This window comes from Apaloderma vittatum, unplaced genomic scaffold (genome assembly GCF_000703405.1).
Source record: "Apaloderma vittatum isolate BGI_N311 unplaced genomic scaffold, ASM70340v1 scaffold2741, whole genome shotgun sequence".
Classification (NCBI taxonomy): Eukaryota; Metazoa; Chordata; class Aves; order Trogoniformes; family Trogonidae; genus Apaloderma; species Apaloderma vittatum.
Genome location: NW_009698326.1, coordinates 9,928 through 31,763, shown reverse-complemented (window position 1 = coordinate 31,763; position 21,836 = coordinate 9,928). Strand labels below are relative to the sequence as shown.

Genomic DNA, 21,836 nt, shown 5'->3' with positions numbered 1-21,836 from the left:
GAAGAGACGAACCACCCTTCAGCGATGATTGATTGTTGCTGTTCATTATAGAGGAAGCCTGGATTATTAAGATAGACCAGGGAAGTAAATCTTGATTAGTTAACTGACTGCATCTTACCCTTGCTAGTTATGATCAATCTTAATAAGAATAGTAATAGTAATGACATAAGAAATCCCACCACTGAGATCGAACGATTCTATTTAGCGTTGGTTGAATCTTTTAATTCCCTTCAGCAATTTTTTTCTGTGGAATTTTGTTTTATTAAGAAAACCAGAAAAAACATATTGCTTTGTGTAGACCCCAAAAGGCTTATCCAGACTTTCACACCAAGAATAAGAACAGTCCAGTGGAAATAACCTAGAGCTAGATCTTAAAAGGCTTGGTTTCAACATCTGAATGGAAACAGATTTTCTTCGTGGCCTCCCCAACTTGTCATCTGCATGGATGTCAACACTTTCTCTCCACCTCATGGGGATTCTGCAAGAGCAAAGCCCATGAATGACTGTGAGGCTCCTGGATAATCTAGTGAAGACACAGGAATGGGGCAGATCTCCCCTAACTATAGGTGCCCATTAGTGATGATGCCTACAGAGGATCTAGTCACCATAGGCTCTTTTCGTAGTCACTGTAGGTGAACAAGCCCTCAGCTCACCATATATAATGATCCACCTTAAGACGGGATGAAATGTTTTTTCTCACTACTGACAATAAAAGGTAATTGAGTGACTAACTCAGATACAAGCATCTACCCTGCATATAAATATGTGAATCCCACCATGAAGTTTTCTTGTAGCTGCTGTCTGCTCCCATCTATTCCAGGAGCAACCCCTGCTCCCTTGATGGTCCTGGCTGGCAAAGAAAGCCTGCTGCTGTACGGAGAGGAATGTTGAATCTGGTAGATGGCTCAGCCAGCACCTAGATCTGCATGTTGGCAAAACAGCTTGGTTAACCAGGGGTCAGGCAGTGACCCAGGTGACAGGCCATCCACTGAAAACAGTGACACAGATGGCTACTGGCCCACTGCTGCAGAAGGTCTGGACAGAGACCAAAGATTTAGCTTACTCCCATTTTCCAGATATTCTTGCTGCAAGGCAGTTGTCCATTTGGGATTGGCCAACAGGATATTTCTATGCTTCTGCAACAGCAGAGAGGAGAAAGTTTTGCAACCCTCTTAGCTGCAAATTCCCTTCTTGGGGATGATCCTGGATATCACAGTAGCAGGTATCACCTCATGCTAAAGCATTCAACGTTATTGCAGAGCAAGCCTATTGAGAGCACACCCTGCACAGAACACCTCTGCCATGTCACTACTAGCAAAAAATAGAAGCTATTTCAGGTCGAGTGTTGCAGGGACAGACCATAAGTCTGAGAGCATTACACATGCCTCTCCAAGGCATGGAAGAAACATGTAACACATCTGCGGATCACTGATGAGCAATTATGCAGTTGTGGGGAGCAACTGGGTAAGAGGGATGAATTCAAACTATGCCTGAACAGAACCAGCTGAAAACATTAAGGATCCAAGCTTTATTGGCAGAACAGGGGATATGTCCTGGCAAAGAAATTTTTGTTATTGTTGTTCCTGCTCTGGCAGGGGGTCTGGACTAGATGATGTTTTGAGGTCCCTTCCAATCCCTAGCATACTGTGATACTGTGACACTGTGAAAGAATGATGCCGGAAAAGATCCGGATCCGAAGACTAAGACAGATAAGCAATGCAACATAAGCTTGGGATGCCACCAGGACTCTGGGTTATGGAATTTGATCACAGATGTGGCAGGCTATGACTGAATATCATCCTGCCTGCCAACTTCCCAGGTGTCCTCTTCAAATTGGTGAGGGTCTTTGTCTTTTCTGCTCCAGTGAGGAAAGTGACAGGGAATAGCTGGGAGATGATTTCACTTTGGGAAGAGTGTTGGTGTATGAACAGCACTGGAAAATCCGTTACACAACCCAGCTGTCAGCTTCCTAAGCTCTGCGTGATGAGCCTGCAGATGGTTCAGAGAGGACATATCTGCACAACTACTCCAAGATTTAAACTGTTCAATCTTTTTAGCTTAATAGAAGGGCCCTCATGAAGAAAACATTGTCTAATCTAATGGAGAAGATTAGAATGAGAAACAGAAGTCAGACAGATGCAAATTAAACATAAGGCACCTGGTTTTGACCATGTGATGATTCATCGTTGGAACTAATGACCAAGCTTCCATCTGAGTGTCTCCACATCAAGGTGGATGTCTTACGGTTCAGCTAAATTTCATGTACAGTGTTCAGTATAGGTTCAGTATAGCATAATGGTATAATGTAGGGTATGCAGGAAATCTGATTGCCCCTTCTGATCCTACAAAAGTGACTCTTTCATTCATTCTGGCATTTGAAGTAGTGGAACCATATTTTCAAAAAAAAAATAGACAATCAGGTTTTCACTGTATCTGAAACTTTCTTGTATATCCTGTAACAATTTATCCCCCTTTTTACTGGGAATATCATTTTTATTTCATAGTTCTGCCCTTTCCCTTGTGGTGGACCCAAAATCTGGTGTACAAATTTTGGAGGCTTCAAGTTATTAGTGGGGGGATAACATCACACATTCTTGCTTTCAACAGAATCATCTTAGAAGTAGGATTCTATATAAGGTATCATATTTTACATCCCAGCTTTGCAGTAAGATACCTTTCAGCATTTTCACAGCAACTATCCTGCATGTTGGTGATTTCTTAATTCCAAAAGCAGATGCTTGTACCACTTTTCCAAATGCTCCATGTCCAAGAGACTTCCCTGTAAAGAAAATAAATTTGAGACATGCATTCTGGTAAGAAAGAAATCTTGTCAGCAAACATCTTCATACATAACGAATTGAAAAAATACGATTTACAATGAGCCACAGATATATATACTTTCAACATACAGGTGGTTTAGATTTATTGTTTTGGTATGTTGGGGGTTTATTTTTAAGAATAAGCAGACAAACCAGAAGGCAGTCATCAGAGGGAAAAAGCAATATGATTGAAAATTATGCTACGTGAATGCAACCATTCAGTGGAGATACAGTGGCTTGTGATATTATTTTTTTCAGTTTGCTCTGCCAGAGAAAGATTTGCTGCTCTTTCCCCTGAGCACACTGCACCTGAGCACACTGCACCACAGCAGGCTGTGACACCACTAGTTACGTCCTCAGAAACACAAGGCCTCTCACTAATCTTGCACACACACTAAGATGCAGCTTGCCACAGATTTTGGTAATTTTTACAAATGAAATTCTTCCTTCTTGACCACGGTGCCTTATAATTATCTTCATTCCAGGGAGGCAGCAGCAACTTTGCCTCGCAATCCCTGGAGTACATGCACAACCCTCTGATGCTCTTCCCTAGCTGGCCCTTGTAGGTTAAGATCATGGAGTGGTGAGAAGCTGCAAATCTGTGCAAATGAGACATTTACACTTGTAAAATGAGGTTGGGGAGGGGGGATTCAGCGCGAGAGGCCTTGGGGTGACAAATGATGGATTTTCTCATGGTGGGTATGATGCTGCCAAGTGTCCAAGAGTGGACATTTGTGCTATATCATCAACATGCTGCTACTGAGCAGACCCCAGGAGAAGCATCCAGAGGTCTTCAAGATAAATCAGTGGGCATCAATAAAATTCCAGCAGTAGAAGCTGAGTGTCCTTTTCCCTCATGTTCAGAACAATCTAAGACTCCAAGTGTACTGTTGTAACTTGTCTGGAGTTCATGACATTTTATGCCAATCTTATGATCTTTGCAGCCTCCTTCATGATTTATTAGTATTTGAAACAGGGAGTATTGACCACATCTTGGACATATTAACTACATCTACATTTACTGTGCTCACATGGACAGAACTGGCTGCCTCTGCCCTTCTCAGATGGCTGGTAGAGTTTTGACCAGAGATGACCAGAGAGATCTTGTCAGCATATCAGCTAGCAATAAATTTTATTTCCAGGTAGCTATTTTGAGATTGTATTTGTGCTTCACCTTCAGCAGAACCCAGACACTTCAGTGGTTAGCAAGGGTACAGCAGCAGACTTTTAGGTGTAGAGGAGAAGAGCAGAAAATAAAGGCCAGATTTTTGCGCCAAAGCAAAGGATAACATGTGCCATATATTTATTTCTAACATATGCACATGTGACATAGTCATCTCCATCAGACAATTTCCTTTTCCTATGATGGACAATCTAGCTCTCACTTGGACAGCTCTCACTTGTCTAGCTCTCACTTGGACAGCTATTTTGTTGATATCTGTGTGAGAGATGAATCCCATCCAGGCACTCACAAGCAGACAAAAAGAGCTGCTGTCAGTTCTGAATTAAATACCTTCTAAATGTGTATCACACTTCTAAACTATAATTCTCAGTATGTCTGTCAGTAAAGGCAAATAGCATATGTTATCAAAGCAATGGAAACACGAATTGGAATATGCTAAGCCAAAAAAAAACCAACACAGAAACTTATTTCCTCCCTAGTTATGTGAGTGTTGCATTTTTTACAGGAAATAAAAAACAAGAAGAACTTCATCTACATGGCTGAAAAGCATCAACAGACTGAGCCTTGGTTTGTGAAGGACTTAGGTGTTTGACACAAATATAGGTGAATTATTGTATATTTTTTAAAATCTAGAGTCACCTTTTTCAGTCATTGCATATAGCTTCTTCATTCAGCAGATGTGCAAAGGAAGCAACATTAGGACTAAGGTCTCAATTTTCTTAGTGCATTGATGTTCTTAGTTCCTTAATGTATTTACTGTTTATACCTTCTACAAGATGAAGCTGCAGCTTGAGGTCCTATAAAACCCATCATACCTTTGTTTAATCCATAGCTTTAATCTGTTTTCATCACTGCTAACTCACTTCCCACATCAAGATAACCTACTTAGTCACTACTTGGAAAAAATACCAGTCAGCTCATAAAGCTACACACAGCTGCTAACCTTTTATAAAGGAGAATGCACACTGGAAACAACACTTCCTTCTCTAAACAACAGTTGTGATTTAATGGGAAACTGTAATAACACTTGATATATTAGTTTTTGTGGCTCTGCTATTGTTTGTACCATGCTAAATGTTACCACAGAATAAGGCTGCGTGCATGGACTGAACTCCACAGTTCAGTATGTAGGTTATGCCCAAGACTCCAACAGATTGGTCTTGCAACTTTGTGGGGTTGACACATGTATAACCACCACTTTGTGTGGTTAACAGAGAAAGTGATTACAAAATTATTAGATGGAGCAATTAAAAAAAGGAACATTAAGTTGCCCAACCATCTGAGTAGTTGACTGGCCACAGCCTTCACGCAGCTACACTGGTCATGTTAGGGGTAACATTCAGGTATGAAGTGTTGCAGCACCTACATCCAGACCAAAGAAAAAAAATGCTCTGCTTAAATTTTCTGCATTTGACTTTGGTTGCTTGGGGCAACTCAGGACTCATTAAAGTGAACATACCCCTCAGTCAAGGAGTTTTGGATTACGAGGTTTCCACTCCAGTCCCATTTTAGCAGGGTTCTTCAAGCATGCGAGTTACTGGCCTAGGGCATCAGCAAAAAAGCACTTGCAGACACTGCTCTCCATGTCTGCAGGAAGGCAGAGGCTCAAGAGGTATGTTCATTTCTCAGGTCCTTTGCCACAGTTTGAGTCATCTGGGTTTTCCCCACATGCAGCTTGATATTTTCCATTAGACAGCTCTGCACATGGAGGAGAACACTCCGCTCGGGGCCAGCGCTGTGGGCTTGCAGAGGACAGGAGAGAGGAGGGGCTCAGGAAGCCATCTACCAGCCAGCCGCATGTTTGACATTGCGCCGCAGCCATGTGGCAACACTCCCTCGGGGTCCAGCACCACAGCGTCAGCAGGGTGTGACCTCCCATAGATTAGGAAAGTCAAGCCCAAGAGTAAGGTGAGAAATGTGTGATAGCTCAGCTAACACTTACATTGGACTGCAATGTTACCCTCGACTGCACTGACAGTGATTTGTGGCACCAGCATTTTTCCACCTAATGAAAAGATGACATTTTGCTCTCGGTCAGACTAATCTATAGTGAAGGTTAATTATCCGGACTTCACTGGTGCCCATATGAAATTTCCTGTAACGTCTGTAGCTCTTACAGCTGAAGGGGCAGTCCTGTTATATAAGTGTTGCATCACAGCCGTGGGCTCTGTGTACGTGTGTTGGAGGAACACACAGCAAAGGAGATGTGGGCTGAGAGACTTGTTTGCAAAAGATACAATAAATATGTGTCCTGGAGGATAAGTAGGTGGAAAGAGAAAAACAGATATATCTGATGCTGGAAGGGGTTGCATTTCTAAGGAAAAATATTTTTAAAAAACCATAGAAGCACATTTTGTGTTTGTGAGACACTAATCCTCAGAGACTGCCAAGGTTACACAAAGACTGAGCCAATTGCCATGTAAGCAGGACTTGCACTGAGCTAATCTAGCATACTGCACATACCCAACTTCTCTGAATCTGGTTCTCATTCATTGTCAGCATTCTTTATTTGTTTACACCAGTTCTTCCACTTTTAACTCATTCTCTGGTCATCATTCCTCACCTCCAGACTCCAAACACCAACGCTGCAAGATGTGGTTTTTTTCTTGGTGTTTGCATTCCATTTCTGCTTGATTCTTTCCATGGGATTTGCACAAACAAAAAAAGCATTGCATGAAACAGCGATCACATTGTCCGCCCATCAGGCTCTTAGTCCATCGTTGTAAGAAAACTATTTGAAGACTGAAGACACTCCAGCACAAGGTTATGTTTCAGCATTCCCAGAATTGTGTATGACAATTATAAATCACTAGAAATGTATTTCAGCTGCTCTTATTCACATCTGGTCACCTTGTGACTTCTAAGAGGCAAATTAAGTGTGATCCTAATTGTATGCATGTTTTAATCATTCTCTGTCTCAGTCCCCAGAGGACAGAAGGAATCTGTTACAGATCCTAGCTAAAATGCAGGGATTTTCTAGACCTTGCTGTAGTGCATGCCTGAAAGTACAAGCAGCACTATAGCAGCAGGCTGAGCTTATCAATGATATTTTAATGTTGACCTTTTTGCAAAGATCTGTATGGTTTCTGGAGGGAATCCTTAACCTCAAAATCTGATCCATGCCCTCCTGCCTCACACTAGACTTAGGAAGTAAAGAATGGTCTCAAACTCATGCCTTTCACTGGGGTGTCTGTAGGAGACATAGCTGTTGGTTCAAAGTTTCCACGGATATTTATTTATTTATTGAGTCTTGTGTCACAATCTCGCACTTTACAGTGCACCAGGAAGAATGTTTATAAATCTGCAGCACAGAGGGAAAACCAGGAGAGTGTGCTGGAGAGAGGAGGAAAGGGAGAAACAAGGAATGAGGACCCATTTCTGCATAGGCTTTTTTTTCCAAATGAGTACATAACCAGGTTACAAGGGAGGAAGATTAAAGTAAATGCCGAAGGTCAGTCTCCTGAGTCTTGAGAGAGTAGCATCCAATTCAGCGGTCTGATCTGGAAGCCGTTGCTTACTCTGTTTTTATGTCACGGTTTAAGTAAATCAGTCTCAAAAAAGTAAAGTGCAGCATTCTTCTCCGTATTCTCCTTCTATGGCAAGGTGACCCAGTTAGTGGTTGAGGGAAAGGCTCTGGATGTCATCTACCTGGACATTAATAAAGCTTTGGACACTGTTTCCCACAGAACTCTCCTGGAGAATATAGCTGCTTGTGGCTTGGATGGGTGTACTCTTCACTGCGTATAAAAGCAGCTGGGCGGCCAGGCGCAAAGGGTGTGGGTGGCCAGTCACAAGTGTTCCCCAGGGCTTGGTATTTGGGCCAGTTCTGCTTAATATCTCTATGAATGATCTGGACAACAGGATGAAGTGCACCCTCAGTAGCCTTGTGAATGACATGAAGCTGGGCAGGAGTGGAGATCTGCTGGAGAGTAGGGAGGCTCTGAAGAGGGACCTGGAAAGGCTGGATCAATGGGCCAAGACCAGTTGTACGAGGTTCAAGAAGGCCAAGTGCTGGGTCCTGCACTTTAGTCACAACAACCCCCGGCAGCGCTACAGGCTTGGGGAGGAGTGGCTGGAAAACTGCCAGGCAGAGAGGGACCTGGGGGTGTGGATGGACAGCCGGCTGAGCATGAGCCAGCAGTGCGCCCAGATGGCCAAAAAGGCCAATGGCATCCTGGCTTGCATTAGAAATGGTGAGGTCAGCAGTACCAGAGGAGTGATTATGCCTCTTTACTGTGTATTGGTGAGGCCGCACATTGAATTGTGTGTTCAGTTTTGGGCCCCTCACTCCAAGAAAGATATTGAGGTGCTGGAGCATGTCCAAAGGAGGGCAACAAAGCTGATGAACGGGCTTGAGCACAAGTCTTATGAGAAGCAGCTGAGGGAACTGAGGCTGTTTAGCCTGGAGGAGACGCAGGAGAGATGTTATTGCTCTCTACAACTACCTGAAAGGAGGTTGTAGTGAGGTTGGTGTTGGGCTCTTTTCCCAAGTAGAAAGTGATAGGATGAGAGGAAATGGCCTCAAGTTGCACCAGGGGAGGTTTAGATTGGATGTCAGGAAAAAATTCTTCACTGAAAGGTTACCAAGCATTGGAACAGGCTGCCCAGGGAAGTGGTTGAGTCACCATTCTTGGAAGTATTTAAAAGACATGCAAATGTGGTGCTTAGGGACACGGTGTAGCAGTGGACTTGGCAGTGCTAGGTTAACGATTGGACTCTATGATCTTAAAGGTCTTTTCCCACCTAAATGATTCTATGACTCTATTTCAGTTTTCCTGCCTGAAGTCAAAACATACGTATGGAAGACACAGTCAGTCACTCAGTCCTAAACGCTGTAATACAGTCGCAGACCAGGGCACTTGGTATGGAGTAGCTCACACCAAACCTGGCAATATGCTGTGCTGCATGTCCAAAACACATCCAGCTCCTCCTTACCTGTAGTTACACGTACGTCTTAATCAATCACTGCAAACCCAATGTGAAGTATGCCAATATTACCTAGTTTAAGCCTTTCCCTTGCAATTTCCCACTTGCTGGCATCATAAGGCAGACGTTCACATTGCTCATCTAAGGGGACTTCATCAGGATCCATTATGATTGACAGGTAATGGTTGGTCTTCACTTCAGAGGAATAAGGCTAGAAAACAAAGAATATTGGAAAATGAAAAGAGGATAAGGGTATCTGTCAGCATCTTCTTGTTTGGATTAAGGGCTTTAGGTTAATTCTATCCATGGGTCTGCCTGGATAGTCCAATAGATAGTCTGGTTAAGCTTTGGTTTGGCTTTTTTATATATTGCAAGACTTTTTATGTAAAAGAAACTCCTTCTTCTAGCTTTCCTCCTATGTGACATATCAGTTTCTTCAATGAAATCCATGTGGATCTGTATTAACATATGGTGTTATGATACAGGCCCTCTGCACAGTCAAGAGAAATATTTTCAGCAAATGACTAAATATTGCTGATAAAAATAACTTTCCTTCATGACTGTGCAAAGCAAGAAGTGATCATATGCAACAGATGGAGCTCAACTGACAGTGTTTATTTTTTCCATATACCCAGCAAAGATAGGTCATATTGTGGTTAGAAGTTGTGTAAGACTAGTCGTCAGGAGACTAGACATTATACATTTCAGAACTGTTTACAAATTTTCAGAATTTTTTATTTCTTTGGTATAATTTCTGACAAATTTACTGAAATTATTTGAGCTTGGAGGAATTCATAATCACCCAGACTCAAACACAAAATTTCAAATTAATTTGCCAGAAGTTCAGTTCCTACTGAGCAAATGGATTAACCACAAGAAAAAAATTAACTTCATCTCAAACTTTTCTGCAGTCCATCCATTTTGAAACATATTTTCCTTCAAAGAGCACCTAGATTGCCGTTGTAATCCACTGGACTTTTCTTGATACACAAGTACTTACATTTCTATAGAAAAAGCCTAGTGTTTGCTCTAATTTCCTGGCTATGGAATTTATGGAAAATCTGTTGAACTAAGCTTCTTTGTGAAGCTTTTCCTAAACTCAAGGAAATGGCACGCGAGTTCAGAGACAAACACATAGGTATATCTGCATATGCTTTTTGTTGTTGCTTTAAGTGCCTCCCATGATTTTCAACTTTTCTCCTCTACAGCTTGGAAATATGTCCCTAATACACATATTTCCAGTCATTTGTTTGAAAAGGATATTGGTGTGTATGCTTTGATTACAAACATAACTAGAACTAAAATGACAGTAGCTAATAGCTCCTGTTTTAGTTGTCTTTCACTATTGCAAATAACCAGAAAGTTAGTCCCAGGAAGGAGTGGACTGATGCTTGGGGAAAAATCAGGTGGCATAAAGCCTGACTCCAAACCATCTGCTGACCCTGAACAGGACATGGATAAGTGGGATACAGACAGAAACAGGGGATGTGATGGTCCAAGAAGAGCTTTTTTTTTTTTTTAGAGATGTGTACACCAGACTGCTTGTACCAGTCACTTTAGAAGAGCTTCCAAGTGGGCCCAGTCCAGAAGAAGCAGCAGGGTAATGGGAAGGTGTAGGGAGCTTCCTACAGTTCTTTATCCAGATGTACTGAATACCAAAACCTTGGCACAATTAGACATTTGAAATAATATTTTGAATGATGAATAATCATTAAGTTTATCATTTATTCCCATATGCATAATAGTCAAGCTTTAAGGAAATGCTCTCAGAGAGCATGTAAGTATTTTTTCTATTGTGGCAATGTAATCTGTATGTGAAATTTAGTTTGGAGTTAATTCCAGACATGAATCCTTGAGAGTAAAGTTTTGTAATAGAAACACAGAGAAGACCATAAACTTAGACCAACATTAGCTGGAAAGGAGCATTCACATATCATCTTGTTAAAGTCCCTTGCTCTACAGCAGTGATGATTATTAATATTATTAATGATCTTTTAACAATGTAACAAACAAATGTCAAGTTTTGGTATCATAACAAATAATTTCAAAAATTTGCAAACCTTTGCTATGTTTAAAACCTACATTTTTCCAAGAGTTTGCAGTCATGTTATGAATCATCATTACCAGTGAGCAGTCAGAACTGGTCCCACTTGCTTTACTACAGTTTCTCCAGAGCTTCATTTGACCTCTACGTTTTTTCCCCCAAAAAACTCTCATCCCTTATGGAAGTTTGTAGCAGTAGAAAGGCAGGTAGAGTGACTGCTGCCATACTGCCCCGGTTTGGAGGTCTGGTGCTGCTTTCCCATCAGTCAGTAGAAGTTCTCAAGATAACAGGCAGGCCTTAAAGTAGGTTGAGATAAAATGGTCTGGCAGACTGCAGTCAACCTTTAGCAATCATCGTGGAGCTTGGCCAGCTGGAATATGCTCAACCGTGGTAGCTGTGGGCTGATCCCCGTGGCTGGGAAAAGAAGGGCAGCTGGGGCTCAGCATCACTTGGGTGTGGGAGTCCGGAGGGACATGAAGCTATTCCTCATCTCACATCCTTCCGTGCACCCATATCTCCTTTCCCTCAAATCCATCTGATCCTGCAAGTTGCTCTGAGATCTTTCTGCATTGCTGAGGAATTGTATTTTCTGCTTATGAGAGCTGCTGTTGTTTAACCTGCGCACACCATGCAATGCAGACGTGCTGTCAGCAGAAACGGGCTTTAAATCATCATGGTCAGCCTTGGAAAAGAACAAGGGTCGGCTGCAGGGGCAGTTAATGTTATCATGCTTTAATGTTACCAGGCTTCAGAGCCCGCACCACCAAAACTACTTCAGTAAAATATCACTTTGGAAGTGGTGTAATTATACCAGACACTGTGTGCAAACCAGACCTCAGCACACTCTGTGAAGATCTGTCATTCCTACTCATTCAGATCTTCAAAGACATCCAGATGCCAAAACCCCCACATCTTTTAAGGCAATGGGGATGCCTTTGGTGGGAGTCAGGCACTCAAATGCTTGTGAGTCTCAGAGCCTTGCTCCCACCCAAGCTTTTCTTTCTGGCTTACTCTTACTCAGCCTTGCGTATCACAGTTCTCTGGGCATCCATTAACAGCCCGGTGATTGTACAGGGAACAAAGACGAGCAGTAAGTGAACTAGATTTTTTTTTTTTTTATAGACTCAGCAATCCCAGTGGCCTGGGAAGAATTTTCTAACACAGACAAAAGGCTGGTAAGGAAAGGCAGGTGCTGCCTGGAGGTCCCTGTCAGTTCTTACCCTCTTCAGCTTGCGAATGAAGAGAGTCAACAGGAGCCAAAAGAGAGTTGCAGCCACGCAGGTACAGGACAGGGTTATTAGCTCCAGGTTTGACCTTTCCGGTGTGCCTGGGAAAATCAAGTGGCACACATTTTAGAAAACGACCTGCAAAGCAAGGGCACTTGATGTTTTTTTGCCATTAAAATAAAATACCAGGAAGGACCGGCTTCTTTTCAATGGGGTATTAATCTCTGTTTGGACTGGCTCACAGACCCTGCAAAAAAATGGTCTCCCTAACAAAGCCACTGTACTGAACACAGCAAAATTACTTTTGATCCATCCATAAGTTTTTCAGTAAAAAGTCAGCTCTTCCTTGGAGCACCAGGAGGTGAAGTAAACAGGTTGAGGATGACCAGTCAGATGATAATTTCCTTTTGAGGTAGAAATTCAGCTGCAGGTTATTTTTAGCCAGATTTTCTTTGTGTGAGAATGTGTGTGGGCCTATGCATGCAGCTTCACCACCCCAGCCCCCCAAGAGCAAAACCCATCTGGCCAAGCCCACATCCAGGAGGGGAGCAGAGGTCTCGACAACACTCTCTCCAGCTGCCTCGGGAGAAGAGCCGGCTGCGCGGAGAGGATGGCTCTGACTGATATGGAGGATGGCACTGAGAGCTGCTGCTAACACACAGGAGAAGCTCCAGGGAGCGCTTGTGCTGGTGTCGACACTGATGAATCCAGGTGTGACCTGGGACACACTGCAGTGCTGCTGCTGCTTGAGTTTTGCTGTCCAGCCCATTCGATGCCTTTCCTCGGACATGGTGCTGGCTCTGCCCCAGCTCAGCAAGTCCTTCCATGCTGGTGGCTGAGCCCTGCAGCCCACATCTCTTTGCTATCCATGCTGCAAACCCACCAGCCTCACCACAGACCTCTTTGGGGGAGAGCTGGAGGTCCCTTGGAGGTTTATGGTGCAACCAGCAAGAGTCTATGAGCTCCTATTCTCCTTGCCTGGATGGATCTGGTCCTGTGAGCTCAGCTCATATGAGGATGTCACGGATGTCTCGAGTCCCATCCCCGCAGAAGCCTGAGGGGTAGAGTCTAGTGCTCCCTCCAACCTGCTGGTCCCCAGCAGGCTCTGTGCCCTCAGCTCTCCTGCCAGTCACACCAGCAGCACAGAGCCAGGCTCCCCAAGGGGACACAGGACCCTCTCCTTTCCCAGCAGCACCCCACAGAACCCAGCAGTCGGGGAGCTGGGAGAGCTCTCCAAATCAGGGAACAGATTAAGCACAGAAAGTGAAAAACAAAAACAACAACAACTGAAAATGGAGCAGCAAGAAAACATGAACGTTAGAAATCTGGAGAGTATTAGAGCCCACTGACAGATCTTTAAAAAAAAAGCCAAAATAAAATTCACTTCAGACTGCTATTCAGGGACTCATAAAATGGTTTCAGAGCAGTCTGTTTTGCAAATCCTGTGATCGTGTCAAAATACCACACTTCCCACAATATGTTTTCCATCTGATCAGTAGCAAAAGCAAAAAAAAACACAACCCACAACCCTCCTGCTCTGTCTCTTTTTCTGATGCACCCTCCAGAGAGAAAAAATGAGAGGACAAGAAGGAGTAATTCTGAACATGATTTCACAGTAGTTTTGTTAACTGTGCTTGCAGCAGTTTCAGACACTGAGCAGCTCAGTTTTATTCCTTATGGTTGATGTCTCACTGATGGGCTTACTGGGTAATCCAGAGGGATGTGCTGTCTGGTTTTAGGCAAAGCTACAGAGCTCTGTTCAGAGGTTGAATTGCTTCCTGTAGCTGTAGCTTAACTCGCATAGTATCTTGCCTCTCTGAAGGTGATAATAAGATTTGTGTTCGTGCCCTATATCTAAGATTCCCCTGGCATGTCCATTCTGGAGCTTTGAGAATAAAGCTCACTGTAGAAAAATACAACTGCAACTACAAATGGAGATATAAAGTAGCTATTACTCCAAGATATCAAGAGTTTTAATTTTTCCACAAGTATTTTTTTAAAGGCTTGATATAAATATTGGATATAGTGATGGTGCAAATGATACAGCCCAATGCAGGATACCTATTCTCTAGTGTCAGGCTTTCTCTTTACATATGGAACCTCTCCCCTTGCTTCTGAGCAGCACCCAGGCAGATGGTGAGTAATAATTTCTGACATTTATTCAGCGAAACCTGGAGGGGCTGAAGGTTCATTTGTTGCTGCTGCTCCATATGGCGGGACTCAGAAAACCCATGAGGCACGGTACAGCCAGTCCTGGGGTGGAAGGCAGCAACTCCCTAATCGCTACTGTATGCTGCCCAGAAGTAAGAGATGTGAAGGTGCTGTCCTTGAAATGTTCGAGAGAATTTAGGCAACCAGAAAGCATTTATTCCATATTGGACTGGGCTATCAAATGCCAAATTCCTAGTCTTGCTAAAACCTTTGCAGCCAGAGTTGGCTGAGTGCCTCTCCATTGGGTAGGAAAAGGTTTGATTTGAGGCAGAACAGGCAGACACACTCAGAAGATGGTTTAGGATTAGCAGAGTTTGGAAAGGCTGTAAGCAGGACTAAATCCTTCTCACTGAACAGTAGCCCAAGATTTCTGGCTCCTACTTATACCCCTGCCAGACATTTACTCACCAGCCACCTCATCAGACACAGACTTTCCCCACGTGCAGCTCTGCCTCATGTGCCTGATGCGCTGCAGAATGCAGCAACCCCCTTCCTGTCCCAGAGCCCCTCCAAAAGCCTTATCCTCAGTGCTGCAGAGGGGCGAGGGACAAGTAAAGGAGTGCCACTGGCAGCAGCTTCTCCCTCTCAGCCGTGACAGGTGCCACCAGGACCGTGCAGACATGCTGGGACAAGATCCTGGACTAATGCACTGACCCCTCCAGGTAAGAGTTCAAGCCTTGGGCTGGCATGGGCTCTGCCATTAGGATTTCAGCTCTAAATACTGAGGTGCAGCTCTGTGTCAGGTGTCAGTCAGGGGAAAAGCAGTGCCTGGTGCACTAATGCCACTCTGCTGCATCCAAAGCATCCCTCACCCCTACACAAGTGTGATCTACCCTGCTTAATCTGTGTGATCCCACGATCATGGCAGTGCAGCTCAGGGATGGCTGCTCAGAGATGCTGAGGAATTTCCAACCTTGGAGTTTTTCACAACCTGTTCAAAGCCATCACCGACTGGATATAGTGTTGGTGATGATCCTGGTTTGAGTTGAGGTTGAACTAGGGACCTCATGGACTCCTTTCCAACACCCTTTGGTGGTCTTCTGAGGAAAAAGAAGTCGAAATGTCCCCTGATGTTCACCTGTTCTCTTACAGTCATACACATAGCCCAGGCTGAACCTCACTCGGTAGCTGAGGGAACTCCAGTTCATGGAAACATTCCTGATGACTTCAGAGTCAGTGTGATCCAACAGCTTTTTGAGATACTAAGTCATAAGGGCAGACAGGTAGTGAAAGAGTTATTTAAAAAGCAAACACCATTTTCCTAGTGTCAGAATAGTTCAGCGAATGCTTCATAAATGCCATGGTTTCCTTTTCATGGGATCACATTAAGTTATCAGGCATCGGCTTCAAGACAGTGCATTTGCTGTATTCATCTGCTTGTTATGTGCCGGGATTTCAGTGAGGCTGACCTGTAGAAGACGCTCCTTATTTCACCAACACATCCCCTTCAAATGGTGCAGCACCTCTGCAGCTGGCCATTTTGCCAGCCCCTGCGGAGAGGGAGTGTGAGGCTCCCCAGGAGGAGAAGCAGGGCAAGGCTTTCATGGCAGGTCATTCACTCTGCAAGCAAAGTGACCACCTGAAGGAGAGCTGGTCAAGACAGCCTGTGAGCCTGTGTTTCCCCTGTGCCCAGGAGCTTGTGTCCTCAAGCTTTTAGTGACATACTCCCCTCTGCCTGCTGGGTGCTCTGGCAGCCATTTGCTGTTTCCATTCTATCCTTGTAGATCTGCTGCCTCTTCAGTTCCTCAGCCAAGAGCAAGAGGACAGTTTGCTCTAACATGTCCACAAACGCAGCCCCTCTCCTCAGACAGTCTGACGAGCACGGCTTCCAAACCAAACATGGGTTGCAATTATTTAAAGACGTCCCTTTGATTCCACCATCCATTCATCCATCTCGGATACAAAAATAACACATTGTTTTATCTGTGAGTATAAGAATGTTTTTTTGGAGGAAATAAAGAGAGCAGACTGTTTCCTTCCTGACTCATTCACGAACTACTCTTCCAATCTGCTAAACACGGCCATCGACACGAGGCTTTGCTCTGCTCCCTTTGATCTGCAGCCCTGCGCTCCGAGAGCCGCTGGGACAGAGGGAAGGCTTTGGCACTCACAGCAGCAATTGCAGGGTCTGTATTTCTCAGAAAGACAAGCAAGTGGAAAAGCCTAGTGAGAGGCACACGCTTAAACCCTGATCTCGTCCCTCCATTCTCAGCGCTGGGGTGAGAAGCTGCTGTTCCCTGGGAGAGGGGCAGATGCTCCAGATGAGTGTAGGAACGAATGAAAAAATCTCCACGGATGTCCCTTCACGTCCCTTCATGGAAAAAGAAAGGGTGGAAAAGCATTTGCTTTGATCATAGTAGGTGAGACAAACTCTCTTTCTTTTTCTCACTCAATATCAAATCTATAAATTTTAATAATGGTAGTCTTCATCTCCTGCTTATTTAACAGTTGCCACAGGACTCACCAAAGAGTGTTTCCAGTGGTCCCTCAGGACATGTAACCAGAGAAGAAGCCTTCCTCACTGCTCTCTTTTCTCTCCTCTGGATCATCGACTAGGAGATATGACTTCCTAGAAGCCATCTGACAGAATGCTTGTGGCTGTAATAAATAGCCGAGCTACAATGTTGTTAAAAATCAATACGATAATGAATTACGTTGTCCAGGACTATCAATTAATGGGATGCATTGGACAGCAAGCACTTAGGTACGAGTTATTCTTTTAGCCATTATAGCAGCCATAAAAACCTTTAACATTACTCATAAGAAGATAAGTGTTTTTAACTCCTTGGTTACACCAGTTAGGCCAGCCCATAGGTACATATACTTATCCCTAATCTTTTAAAGCAAACCCATTACTGTATAATCAACGACCACCAGTGCTAACACACTCATTGCAGTAAATCAATACTGATTTACAAGCTGAAATTGTCTTTTGCTGTAGTATCCAAATACTCAGTAGTACTCAGATACATTTAGCAATTATGTAAGGACATACACCAAGAGATGGTCCCTGCCTGAGAGATCTGGTGGTAATCAAGACTGGGTGGTAATCAAATTCTTCTATAAAGAGAAACTAAATGGATTTAAGACTATTTACTTAACAAATGTGATCAATAAGACAGGTTATGTCAAATTCAGCTCACACATGGCACTGTCTTATACGGAATGTCAACTACTTCTCTTATAACACATGAACCAAAAGGGTGTTCAGTGAAACTGAAAAGTCACCGAATAAACTTTATTTATATGCAGTGTAAAATTACTTGATAGAAGTCACTGCCACAGGCCTGAGTTAAGCTTGGCAGAAGGCAAAATAATGCTGGATGTTTAAATGAATAGTAAAATAACTCAACTAATGGTTACAGAAGTAACTGCCTCATCCGTGGAAGTGCTCAAGGCCAGGCTAGATGGAGCTTTGAGCAACCTGTTCTAGTGGGAGGCGCCCCTGCCCATGGCAGGGAACTAGATGGTATTTAAGGTCGCTTCCAACTCAAACCATTCTATGATTCTTATGATTCTATGAATTAGATCATACCTACTTCTCAACACAAATATGTTTGAAAAATGCGTGTGTAGCTATTGCTAGGCTAAAATCTTCTCGTCCCATTTTGCAGTTCAATTTACATTGAAAATAAACAAATGAAAATATCCCAGGCCTCTAATTTCCATGGAATTAACCTGAAATGGGAAAATGAGTGGGTAGGAAAATGTTCCTTATTCTGTTTTTTGTTTGTTTTGACAATACTAAATTTACATTTGTCTTCTACCCTGACCTGATCTTTGTTGGGTTGAAGCAATTCTTCTTTTTAGGTCAGTGTAAACACGCTCTGAGTTAGCATTTCCTGCTAAGCTTCCTTTCCAACCTGGTATGCTTCCGTTGCTAGGACTTCCTTCAAATTGCTTCTTTCAGAGATCACCACATGAGCCCCAAGTCACACCCCCGCCTTTTCAGCCTGAGTTGGAACATCACCCTGGCAAGCTTGCTCTTCTCGTTTAACGTCATGCTTTACCTTGTACGGTGACATACGCTGCACTCTCCACAGACCCTTTTAAGTTAGTGGCTATACACTGGTAAAGTCCTTCATCCTCCTCCTTTACTCTTTCAATAAACAGCATTCGGCTTCCAGGCCCTAAAATTATTCCTGTGAAGTGAAATATTTTGCAATGAGAGGGAGCCAGGATATAAACAAAAACAAGCCCTTGTGTAATAATATCTGCTTCAAGTTCCTCTCAAAAGAAATCTGAGCCACAGGCTGCACAGCACACTGTTATCTGCAGGAAAGCCAAATATACTTGGATGTTTTGGGAATCTTTTGGAAATTGGTGTTTACAAAGCACTTGCGTGAGTGAAAAAGCTCAGCCTAAGGGAATGATTTTGGGAGCACTTGATACTATGTATATTGATTAGCACTGCACCTAGACTTTCATCCAGATGAGTTTCAGCTTTTGGAAAATGAGTGGTTTGATTACTGTACTTAAAAATGAGTGGTTTGATTACGGCATAGGTCTGCCCCCAAAGCAGCTCAAACTTATACCACTTCCAAGACCCAGCTCCACGCATCCACACTGGTCTTACAGGCAGCAGACTTGCTCCAAATCTCACTTGCCCATGTGGCATGGAACGATGGAGCCCTTTGCAGAAGGACCCCCAGCCAGTGCAAAATGAAGTCCCATGAGGTGTACCCTAAACCACAGGAATTACCTGAAGTTTTCAGCATCTTGATTTTTCCAGCTAGGTCAACCCAGTTGCCAGCCTGGGCAATACGCCAGCAAGCAAGGAAGAGGCAGGGAGCAGATTTGGCCTCAGGACTGCCCCCAAGGCACCACACGGCCAGGAAATGTGCAGTCAAGTACACACTTGTGTGTTTGGCTCCATCAGTACTGTCCTCTCAAAATGTATTCCCACCGTCTATTTCAGGCATCTAACTAAAGTGCTCTGACCTGCCCTCTAGAGACATCTTCCTGGCTCCTTACTTTATGTGCTGCATTACACCCAAGCTGGGCATGTAACATCCAGTTAAAAGATGGCGTTAATAATGCCCATTATGATTACAGTGGTCACTGTAAAGCTTCATGGAATCTGGCTCCCGATTAGGCTGAGCGCCTGGGCCGTAAGTCTGCACAGGCTTATAATTCACTTGGAGAAATCCTCAGAGGTTTTCCCCATTGCTTTTATTCATGCTACAGTAATTTCCAGTAATGCAAGACAGAAACATAAACATAAACTTTCTTAAATGTCGTTATTGAAGACTACATCTAGGACTCAAGTTGCTACAGACCAAGCCTCCTTGAACACTTTTGCTGAGCCTGTAACACTACCTCATTGCATTCTGATGTGAATACAGATGAATTCCCATGTGAAAGTTTTTGCTTCTTCCCCATAATCACCTGAAATCTCCAAGGAACACTTCTGTGACTGTGGTGCCAGCAGAGCTGAACATGGAGCTTTAGCTCATCTTTGAAGTTACATTCCAGACACAGCAGTAAACATCTCCCAGCACTTTTTCTGTAGCTGCAGCATGCCACCTGGGCAGTCGTTCCTTTCTGCTGTGTCAGACCTGGATTCCTCTAGTGCCAGCAGACACATTTAGCTTTTGGACATCCCAGATATGAATTTGGTCTGGTGGCCAGGTTGTGAATCAAGAAAAGACTTTGCATGCCTGACCACAGACTCCTCCTGCTACTCCTACGCACATCATGCAAGACTGGGTTTATTCTGCCAAGACACCCAATCCTTATGCTCCCTCTATAGTAAACAGAGAGGAACATTTTTCTCTGGAGATGACTCTTGTAAGATGCAAATTAAGAGCTATATTTTCGCTGCTGACTCCATAGAGATTCATTGTGTCTACATGTCCAGCTTGGCTGAGGTTTTGGAGTAAGAAGGAATAACCCTGAGTGCCCGTGCTGCTGCCTGCCTCCCTGTAACATCCGGGCAATACCCTTTCCTTGTGTCAGGCACCGATGCCAATGGCTCTGCAAACGGCTACCTAAGGCAGACAGGCAAATAAAAAGCCTATAAAAGGTCAGCAAATACACAGAGCTCTCACCTGATTCTTGCTGTATTTCCTCATGGTTTTTAAACCAGGATATCTGGGGCTCGGGGATGCCACGAACCTGGCACTCCAACATGGCAGATTTGCTGGTGTTCACTGTCTGATCCGTGAGATGCCGCAGCAGGGCTGGTGCCTCTTGAGCTACAAGACAAAACAACACCTCCGTTTTACATTCTTGTAACTTTGGGGGTTTCATTATCTCCCCTACCAGCATTTTACTGATGATAGAGATTGCTATGGCTGTTCTACCAAGTTTGTTTTTCACAGATTTTATTTACCATTCCAGCTTGCTTAAGAACATTTCGTGTGTTCGGAACATTCCCACTACTCAGCAAGAGAAGGTTATGATGACCAATGAAGACCCAACGATGACATTGTTTAAAAGATTTCCTCATTTCCATTACCAACCACATTTGTTTATCGAAAGCAATTAGTTGCTATGAAAGCTCAGTTTTGCATCATCAAAAGCAACAAACAGTGACACCGAAGTTTTTAACAATTAGCGGGACAGCCTTGTAGAGGATTATCTCTCCACAACCGATAGCACCATATGGCTCTGTACACCACAATACCCGTGAATGTGACTTCTGCCATTTACTTACTTCAAAGAGTACAGCTACAAATCCTACTCAGTAAACTCACATCATCTAAACCCAGAAACCATAAGCACAAAAGCATAGCGTGACATGTCCCAAAGTCTTCAGAAATTATTCCACTTTTGCGTTTCACATATTTGGCTGAAGGCAACAAGGCCTGGCCAAACCACACCACAGCCCGCCTGCCAAAACTGCGTTGGTGAGAAATGCCCCCAGGTCCTCTGGCATCCCACAGACACTGGAAACCCTGATGGCAGAGGCTGAAGCTGAGTGATAGCTGGCCACACAGCATAGCAACACCCCTCCCGTGTTACTTTTATCTACCGACATTCATACGAAAGCAGCATAATAAAACACATTTCCATGACAGACAGTGACAATGAATATTGGTAGCGCATCTCATCTGTTCTGCTTCTGCTCAAGGGCCTCCCAGAAGGGCATTTCAAAAACACTCTATAAACATCATGTTAAAGTCATCCCTGAAAGAAGAAAAACAACAAATTTTTCTCACTGTCATTTCAACCCTTTGCCACGCCTTTTCCCATTTTGTGCAGAGATGAGGGCTCTTCTGACGAAGATCACGGTATTTGCAATGTTTGTGCACATTATGTGGCAACTTCTTTCTGTCACATTTCCAACTCTCACATCATCCTTTTTGGTATTTTGGTCCCTTTAAAGCAGTGGCAGAGAATCCAGGGAGGTCCTGAGCAATCTCAGAGATGTAGATGCTCTGCAGATTCCCTCAAATTCCCCGGTCTTGCAAGAACCAATTATT

The 21,836-nt window shown here is 43.7% G+C and overlaps 1 protein-coding gene across 1 annotated transcript in view; it reads right to left on the bottom strand.

The window, feature by feature from the left end:
- The window catches only part of LOC104280341 (vascular endothelial growth factor receptor 1), a gene marked incomplete at its 5' end in the record, with an annotated part of 42,318 nt that overhangs the window by 16,345 nt on the left and 4,137 nt on the right, over positions 1-21,836 (bottom strand). Inside the window, 5 exons of the mRNA XM_009877959.1 lie at positions 2,675-2,779; positions 9,001-9,139; positions 12,193-12,299; positions 18,420-18,551; positions 20,460-20,606. Coding sequence (XP_009876261.1) covers positions 2,675-2,779; positions 9,001-9,139; positions 12,193-12,299; positions 18,420-18,551; positions 20,460-20,606 — 630 coding nt within the window. The remainder of the gene's footprint in view (positions 1-2,674; positions 2,780-9,000; positions 9,140-12,192; positions 12,300-18,419; positions 18,552-20,459; positions 20,607-21,836) is intronic.